The sequence below is a fragment of the Eucalyptus grandis genome, chromosome 8 (genome assembly GCF_016545825.1).
Source record: "Eucalyptus grandis isolate ANBG69807.140 chromosome 8, ASM1654582v1, whole genome shotgun sequence".
NCBI classification, from domain to species: Eukaryota; Viridiplantae; Streptophyta; class Magnoliopsida; order Myrtales; family Myrtaceae; genus Eucalyptus; species Eucalyptus grandis.
Window position 1 is genome coordinate 6,527,515 of NC_052619.1, and position 9,914 is coordinate 6,537,428.

Below are 9,914 nucleotides of genomic sequence, written 5' to 3' on the forward strand. Positions count from 1 at the left end.
GTTAGAAAAGAGAAGTTAATACATTTAAACAAAACAAAGGAACATTGATAACTGATTCAAATAGGAGCTAATAAGACATATTTATTTAATAAATAAGTGGGAGAAAAACTGATAATCATTCTATTTGAGGTTAATAATTTCTAATATAATTAGTGAATTTAAAATTTCAGCAAATAAGATAAATAAAAATGGTAATTTAATAGTAAGTTTGATAAATTTTGAAAAATACACAAACATCGGTAATTAGAAACTCATTTGAGAGTTGGTGTCCGAGACGGAAGAAAGTGATATGTCGCTTAAATAAAAGGTCGGGAATTTTATACAATAATTGACAAATTTAAAACATTGATAAGAAAGGTAAATAATTTAATGATCTCAAAAGTAATTGATGCTCGCCACATTCACATTGTTCTCATGCCAAAAAACCATATTAGATGAAAAGAAAAATATGCAGCCCATTCCATTAAGTTGTATATATATAGAAATATTTGGTTCCATCCAGCACATTACCATATTATTTGCTCATCGTTCAGCTCACTTTGTTCTATATATGAACCAGAACCGAACCTTCGCTTATAACTATCTTGGCTTAGGCATGACTCTTGGAAGCCAACATTTGGCTGCGCTTCTGGCGACAATAGACCACCGTCTTGTCCCTCGGCGGCAAGTTTTCCTTGATAACAGGGTGCTCGATGAACCTGCCAGTCCATGCCGCGGTGGCTGGGAACATTGCCGGGTCGAAGATCTTCATCGAACCGACCTCGTCCCAAATGGGCAGCCAGTAAGCGACCCAACCGATTGCAAGGTCCAAGTACCCAATTCCTTCACCTCCGAAGAAGGCCTTGCCTTTGATCACTCCCTCAATGTGTCCCAAAGCTTCGGTGGCTACTTTTATGGCTCTTTCCTGTTCCTCTCCCTCAGAGCACGAAGCAACCCAAGCATTTGCCAAAAGCTGCAGGATCAAGACCAAAGAATTGTATTGGATCGTTGAGGTATAAATTTCTTATGCAAGAGCTGGAGGCGGGCTCAACTAAAAGTTAAGAAGTTACAAAATTTTGATTCACATCTGAACTATGAGCACATTTTGCATCGGATGCTTTCGAGAAGCACAGTTGAATCAACAGTTCGCAAAACGGGTCAAATGTTTCGGTCCTCAGTGCCAGACCAGGCCCCCAAGATTTTCCCTAGAATACTCTGGTAAAAACCGTTTGGAAAGTGGAACTAATATGCCTTAGAAATAGCGGATCCTTTTGGCCTCTTCTTCTATTGTTTAGCATACTGAATCCAAATGCAATGTCCGGTTAAACTCATAGAGAAGGCAATGGTATCCATTTGCAATCTCACTCGTGGACAATGGGATTTTCAAGTGTCAGTTTGCGCAAGGAAGAACAATCTAAGACAGAGCGAAGTCATACATAGGAACAGAATAACTCATAAACCACACTATTACGATCCATACTTAACTGTTGAATCTTAAATACAATTTCAAAGCTCAACTCATGAGGAAAACAAGAGCAAGCAAGCTATTCTCCGCGTGGAGAAAGGAAGGGGTGCAGTTTCTGACCCTGGGCTTCATTCAGGCGAAAGAGAAATGCCCGATGATCAAGTCGACCAGCAAATTCCCCAGCCAAACTACACAGTTTTCACACGATCTATCAAGAAAATCGAGACCCCCGCTCCTATTGTCTTCCTCGAAGAGCGAAAAAAAAGACCCAAAAGGAGAAAAAGAAACTTTACCTGGCCTTCTGCGACTGAAGCACAGAATCGAGCCATGGCTCTGTCATAAGGATCTCGAGGGAGCAGAGGGTTCTGCTTCCACGTCTCGTCGATGTACTCGAGGATGAGGAAAGACTCGCAGACCACTCTGCCTGCATGGACGAGGACAGGGACTTTCTGGTGAACAGGGTTGAGCCGCAGAAGCAGAGCGCTCTTGTTGAGGATGTCTTCCTCGATGTAGTCGTAGGCTATGCCCTTGAGCTTCAATGCCCACTCCACCCTCCGCACGAAGGGGCTGACCCAGAGCCCCAAGAGCTCTACTTCCTTTGGATTCGCCATTCGAGCGCCTCAGGAGAAGACTGGTTTTTCTGCGAGCTGCTTGTCGTTGGTGGCGATGGGGCTTTGCAAGAACCTTTATAGAGAGAGAGAGAGAGAGAGAGAGAGAGAGATCGAAGGCTTTTCTTTTCTTTCTTTTTTAGAAGTTCAGTTTTTATTTAAAGAAAAGCGATACCCCATTGAAAAACATTACTCACATGAAAACTTAGTCAAAATTGAACATCGGTGGTATTCACATTTAAAACTCACTCATTGGAGATATGATTAGAGCAAAACATAACCTTTCTTTCTAATCAAGTCGTGTTAGGAAGGACAATGAATTGAGGGACCTAATTGGGAATTAGTGGCTATTAGATCACATACTAAATCGATCTTAACCATTAAAGATAGCATGCCTAATCTATGCATATACATTCCAAAACAAATGTAACGAGAGTCAAATTCAATTTTGTTTGTAATATCTCATTTATTTTTCATGAAAGTATGCGCCTTGCTCTCTAGGGCACCCCTTCTCTAGATTGTAAAAATATCTACAATGCCAAGAATATAAATAAATGTGATATTTTCTTTTATAAAAAATTAATAATATCATATACTGTATTAATTTACTTACAAAAAGAATACGTTCCTTTAACTTTAAAATCATTCAGGAAATAGTGTTCGGTCGATGAAAAAAATACTTAAATGATTTCGATATATGTGAGTACAATACATCAAAACTTTTGATGTTGGTGGGTCACACATGAAATCTATATAATTTAAGAGCTAAAAAGCATTAGACTTACATGCACGGATTCATGCCAGATTTTCTCCCATCCACATTCAAGGAGACCAAATGACAATTGAGTTTGAATCTCATTTGCGTGAGCCCAACTCTGCATAAAGTTTTCGACCAAAGAAAAAAAAACTCTGCATAAAGTTCAACCGAGGAGACCAAATGACAATTGAGTTTGGATCTCATTCGCATGAGCCCAGTGTACTGTTGAACGTGAGCCCAAAGTAATGTTGAAATTGTACATTGTGCATGGCCGGACTCAGCAGCTCCATCAACCCTCATACCTTTTTTTTTTCTTCTTTTCGTTAGCGCTTACTCTCAAGAGCAACTCACTGCACCAATAAGAAGTAGACAACATTTTCTGAGAAACGAAAATCAATCGTATATTTTTTTTTTTTTTTTTTTTGCCCTCTTTTCCGTTTGACGAATAAAAAGTTTGGTGTTTATCCTCTTTTTAGTCGAAAAGGGATTTTATGAGAATGATATACTACTTGATAGTGACATGTCATGTAACCAACCGATTTTAAATGGGGAAAATTATCAAAAAAGTCATAAATCTATTATAATTTTACCAATTCAATTCTAAATTTATTTTTTTGACCGATTGAGTCCTAAATGTTATGAAATACATGAATGAATAGAATACATGAATGAATATTCATTATATTCATCTTATCTAATGTATTTATTATGGTACATTTGTATCATATATTCTAAGTACATCTCCCTATACAATGAATGTTTATCTCCCTTATCCAGTACATGTATCATTCGATACATTGATATTAATGATAAGTACATTCTTGTTCTCATATAAATAGGAGTTTAGTTCTGATGTACAATAACAACAACTATCAAAACAACAATCACAATACAATGAAATATCTGGCTTTCTCTACTATCTCTAGTGTTCACTTACTTTCTTTTCTCAATCTCTTCTCTAGTATATATTCGCAACGCAATATTTTACAACACGTTATAAGCACGAGGATCTACCGACTGAGTAAGTAAGTTTTGCAAGGTGGGTATTATTTTTATTAATCAACTTATACTTCATCTTTTTCTATCAATTCTTCATTTTTATTTTTCTTGGCCCGAAGCCATATTCCAAATCTAAAAGTATCTTTCTGCTCCTGAAGTAGTTGTGGATATTTGGAAATCCTTTTAATTAATTTAAGGATTTATTTTTGCAAGGATTATGGCAAATATTGAAAAACCCAAATTCCACATCCTGGAAGTGAGTGGAAATAATTATCTATCCTGGTGCCTTGACATGGAAATGCACCTTTAAGGGCAAGGTCTCGCCAATACAATTACAAAGGATGGAACCTCAAATGAAAAGGATAAAGCAAATGCACTGATTTTTATTCGTCGTCATTTGTATGAGAGCCTGCAGACTCAATATTTATCCATTCGAGATCCTCATATCTTGTGGAGGAGGTTGAATGATAGATATGATCACACCAAAACTGTTATCCTCCCTCAAGCACAATATGATTGGGAAAATCTCAAACTGCAAGATTTTAAATCTGTGTCTAACTATAATTCCGCTTTATTTGATATCGTTTCTCGGCTTGAGTTATGTGGTATCAAACTTGCTGATGCGGAATTGTTAGAGAAAACTTTCTCCACCTTCCATGCTTCAAATATTGTATTGCAATAGCAATACCGGCAGCGTCAGTTTGCCACATACTCTTAATTAATTTATGTGCTTCTTTTTTCTTTTTCTTTTATGCTGGAGGAACCGCTTTGGCTGACAGTCGCCACTTAAACCCTCAGGTGTCGCTAGTGGGGAAACCACCACCCCGACACCACGCTTAAGTCACCACATAGCACTTCAGCCTCCCTGCTTCGCAGGGGCTTCGAACCTTGGCCTCCTCGATGGAGGACAAAGGATCTACCATCCACGCTCCAACGGCCGGTGGTAATTTATGTGCTTCTTACTGCTGAGCAAACTAATGAATTGCTGCTCAAAAATCATGATCTTAGACCTGCTGACTCAAAATCATTGCTTGAAGCACATGCTAACTTTGAGAAAAATACTGGCAATTTTAAGGGTTATAAGTGCAAGCGATAACATAATCCTAGAAGGGATGGCAAGAAATTTAACCACCCTAGGAAATCAAACTTTGGCCTGAACCATGGTAAAGAAAAGAAGCCAAAAAAAAGTGATTAATGAAAGTATTTGTCATCGCTGTGGCATGACTGGGCATTGGTCACGTACATGTCGTACGCCAAAACATTTTGTTGACCTATACCAGGCATCTTTAAAGAATACGGGCAAGTGTGGTGAATCTCATGCCATTGAAATCAATCCTACTGCCATAACCACTGTTGAGGCCAACAATATCTCCATTGGTGGGACTCCTCTTGCTCCTGAAGTAGCAAATGTATCATTGGATGTCTTTGATTTCTTTGAGGACCTCTGATTACTTTGATGAATCAGATTGGTAGATGATAATTTGAACTTTGAATTTTATGTCGTTTCACTTTAAATGTATTACTTTTTTTATTGTTCTTTATGAAATACTTATGAACCTTATATAATATTTATTTTTGAAATTTTATTCGACTATATAACTAATATGCAACTTTTATGATACTTGACACCTGAAGTTGTCAATATAAATGCAAATGGAAAATACCGAGAAAAAGGAAGATGTTTGTTTGCTTGATAGTGCAACAACACATGCTATATTTTGTAGTAGACACTTTTTCTCGAGTATGACATTGCGTAAGGCACAAATCCATACAATATCAGGTCCTGTTCCGATTATTGATGGTTTTGGAAATGCTACAATTATTTTGCCAAATGGCACAATCCTGCATATTGAGAATGCGTTTCTAAGCATTCGATCAAAAAGGAATCTGCTTAGTTTCAAAGATGTACGCCGTAATGGGTACCATATTGAGACTATTTATGAGCAAGTTAATGAATATATTGGCATTTCCTCTTATAAGATGGGCCTGAAGACCATCCATGAGAAGCTAGAAGCTTCTTCTATGGATTTGTATTGTGTCATAATTAAGGCTGTTGGAACCTATACCACCACATCCTGGAGATTGTTAAGCCCTGATCAGTTTGGACTATGGCATGATCGCCTTAGTTATCCTGGAGCTTCAATGATGCGTAGGATAATTCAAAATACAAAATGGCACCCTTTAAAAGATATAAAAGTATTGTTGTCCAAAGATTATAATTGTGAGGCTTGCTCACAAGAAAAGCTCATTATCAAATCTTCTATAACAAAGGTTAATCTTGAATCTCCTTTATTCTTGCAAAGAATTCAGGATGATATTTGTGGACTGATACAACCACCAAGTGGACCATTTCGATATTTTATGGTACTAGTGGACGCATCTTGTAGATGGTCCCATGTTTGCCTATTATCTACGTGTAATGTCACATTTGCACGTTTACTTGCGCACTTGAAGTGTAATATACGATAGGATCAAAAGATATTATCGCTCGAAAACGAAGGGGAAAGAATCAGGAATCCGCTCCAGAAGAGCCTAGCGTTGTGCTTGCTCTCAAAGAGCTTATTGCCCCACCCATGAAAGGAACACTAGCCCCGGGAATACCGAAAATTCCATTACATATTGTAATGAAATTTGGGATCGAAATGAAATCATCATTGATGATGCTTTTGCATTCTCAGTTGCTCATAAAATTATAGATGATGATTGTAAGCCGCAATCTATTATTGAATGTCGTCAAAGGCAAGATTGGCCTAAGTGGGAGGAAGCAATTAAAGATGAATTAGCTTCTCTAACTAAACAAGAAGTTTTTGGACCTATAACTCGTATTCCTGATAATGTAAAACCCGTTGGATATAAATGGATATTTATCCGAAAACGAAATGAGAAAAACGAGGTTGTCAAGTATAAAACCCGACTCGTTGCCCAAGGATTCTCCCAGAGACCTAGGATTAATTATAATGAGACATATTCACCTGTGATGGATATGATTACATTTCGTTTTCTCATTAGCCTAGCAATCTTTGAAAGATTGGAAATGCATCTTATGGACGTTGTGACAGCATATTTATATGGCTCATTAGACTCTGATATTTATATGAAAATTCTCGAGAGATTCGAAATGCCTGAAGCATGCACTCCCCGCAATTTATTCTCAATAAAATTGCAAAGATCCTTGTACGGGTTAAAGTAATCCGGTCGCATGTGGTATCAACGCCTAAGTGAGTACCTAATTAAGGAAATGTACAAGAATGATCCTATCTGCCCATGCGTGTTTATTAAGAAATTAGAAACTAGATTTGCTATTGTAGCAGATTATGTCGACGATATAAATTTAATTGGAACTCCAGAAGAGTTAGCTGAAACTGCTGAATATTTGAAAAGGAGTTTGAAGTTAAAGATTTGGGTAAAACCAAACTTTGTCTTGGTCTAGAGCTTGAACATAAAATAAATGGAATAATCGTCCATCAATCAGTATATGTTGAAAGATTGCTTAAACGTTTCAGCATAAACAAAGCTCACCCATTGAGCACCCCTATGGTTGTAAGGTCTCTAGATCCCCAAAAAGACCCATTTCGTCCTAGAGAATCTGATGAAGAGATACTTGGTCCTGAAGTACCATATCTCAATGCAATTGGGGCTTTGATGTACTTGGCACAATGTACGAGACCGATATCGCTTTTGCGGTAAATTTATTGGCACGTTTTAGTTCGAGCCAACTCGAGACATTGGAATGGAGTTAAACATATTTTCCGTTATCTCCGAGGAACCATAAATTTGGGATTATATTATTCCAATGATTCCACTAACTCTGGTTTAGTTGGATATGCTGATGCTGGATATAGATCCGATCCACATAAGACTCGCTCTCAAACCGGGTATTTATTTTGTTATAACGGCACCGCTATTTCTTGGCGTTCTACGAAGCAATCGCTAGTAGCTACATCTTCTAACCACTATGAGATTATTGCTTTATATGAAGCTGGAAGAGAGTGTGTTTGGTTAAGATCCGTTATATATTCATAATTCTTGTTGCTTAATACCGGTTACAAATTCTTCCACTATAATTTATGAAGATAATACTGTTTATGTTGCACAAATCATGGGAGGATATATCAAAGGTGATAGGACCAAGCATATCTCGCCGAAATTTTTCTATACTCATGAACTTCAAGAAAGTCGATAAATTGATGTTAAATAGATTCGATCCATAAATAATCCCGCAGATCTTTTTACCAAATCATTGCCAACATCAAGTTTTGAGAAATTAGTATATGGCATTGGTATGCGGCGAGTTCACAAGATGCAAGATTGATTAGCCCCAGCAGTGGTTACATGGCTCAATTGAGGGGGAGATATTATGAACTATACATTGTAGCATTGACATGCAGCAAGTTCACAAGATGCAATAATGATTAGTCCCAGGAGTGGCTATATATGCATTACACTCTTTTTTCTTTGTATCTGGTTTTTTCCTATAGGGTTTTTCCGGCTTAAAGTTTTTAACGAGGCAATTAATACATCCATAAAAAGGGAGAGATCATAACATTTGTGCTTTGCACTCTTTTTCCCTTTTGTCCGGTTTTTATCCTACTGGGTTTTTCCGGCTTAAGGTTTTTAATGAGATAGTATCATTCAATGTACATTCATAATGAATACAATGAATATTCAAGGGATAGTGTTATGAAATACATGAATGAATATAATACATGAATGAATATTCATTATATTCATCTTATCTAATGTACTTATTATGGTACATTTGTATCATATATTCTAAGTACATCTCCCTATACAATGAATGTTCATCTCTCTTATCCAGTACATGTATTATTTGATACATTGATATTAATGATAAGTACATTCTTGTTATCCTATAAATAAGAGTTTAGTTTTGATGTACAATAACAACTATCAAAACAACAATCACAATACAGTAAAATATCTGGCTTTCTCTACTATCTCTAGTGTTCACTTACTTTCTCTTCTCAATCTCTTCTCTATTATATATTCGCAACGCAATATTTTACAACACTAAACATTTTATAATTATTTTCATCCGGCCAAAATTGGTTGGCCAAGCACCGACGTGGCAGTCGGCCGGCGCCGGCAAGCTTTTTTTAATAATATTTTATTTTTGAAATATTTTATTAATTTTTTCTTCTTTTTTTCTTCTCCCTCTCCCTCCTCCCTCCTCCCTCCTCCTCCCTCCTTCTTCCTTTGGCTCTGGAGATCGGGCTAGCTCGCCTCGCCGTCACTGGGCAAGGGCGAGCTCGCCTACCCACTAGCGGGGCGAGCCCTCACCAATTTCGGCGAGGAGGGCCTCGCCATCGTCAGGTTTGGTGAGGGGAGCTCCGTTGGTCAGCAAGCTTGGGCCTAGCAACGGCAGGGCGAAACCCTGCCGAATCTGGCGAGGGCTCGTCTCGCGGTCGCCGGGCAAGGCAAGCCCTCACCAGATCCGGCGAGTGGGAGGGGGGCTTGTCCCACTATCGTTGGGCGCAAGCTCGCCTCGCAGTCGCCGAGCAAGGTGAGTCCTCACCAGATCTAGCGAGGGGGGCTCACCGTCATGTTTGGTGAGGGCTTGCCTCGCAAGGCGAGTGATATTGCTAGTATGAGTACCTAGAGGGGGGTGAATAGGTGCCTAAACAATTTATCGATATACGGAAGCGATTCTTAACATATGATAGAAAGTAAATTCTCTCTTAATTAACAAAATGAAATACGATTGAGGTAGAGAGAGTGAGGAAGAGAAAATTGAACACAGGATTTATAGTGGTTCGGCTTATTCCAAGCCTACGTCCACTCTTCCGCACCGATGACCCACCGGCTGGATTTCACTATGATCAAAAGAGAAGTTACAGCACAGCTTTGCCTTGATTCCACAGTGTAGATGTTTTATCACACCTCCTCAAGGTCTCTCACAAATATAGACTCTCTTTTGTATACAAGTATTCGCTCAAAGGATTTATCTAAACAAATAGGAGCTTCAGACTTTGGAATTTTTCTATCGCGCACACCTCGAACAACTAAGAACATCTTCCTTATATACTCCTTTATGCCATCATACCCGTTGGCACTTACCAAAGGAATTCCTCCAATCTACCCGTTG

General features: G+C 38.3%; 1 protein-coding gene across 1 annotated transcript; it reads right to left on the reverse strand.

Annotated features, from left to right (window-relative positions):
- Positions 1-430: 430 nt before the first annotated feature.
- LOC120287799 (glutathione transferase GST 23-like) lies at positions 431-2,116 on the reverse strand. The gene is made up of 2 exons (XM_039301190.1): positions 1,738-2,116; positions 431-952 (listed from the first exon to the last, which is right to left on the reverse strand). Exons 1-2 carry the CDS (start codon positions 2,053-2,055, stop codon positions 590-592), a joined length of 681 nt encoding a protein of 226 aa, XP_039157124.1. The 5' UTR covers positions 2,056-2,116; the 3' UTR covers positions 431-589.
- Positions 2,117-9,914: the final 7,798 nt, after the last annotated feature.

Bases quoted from the DNA above. Each gene is read 5' to 3' on its own strand.
- LOC120287799 (XM_039301190.1), bottom strand. From the start codon at position 2,055: ATGGCGAATCCAAAGGAAGTAGAGCTCTTGGGGCTCTGGGTCAGCCCC. The intron at 953-1,737 runs GTAAAGTTTCTT...TTGATCCTGCAG, and splicing joins CTTCAGTCGCAGAAGGCCAG to CTTTTGGCAAATGCTTGGGT.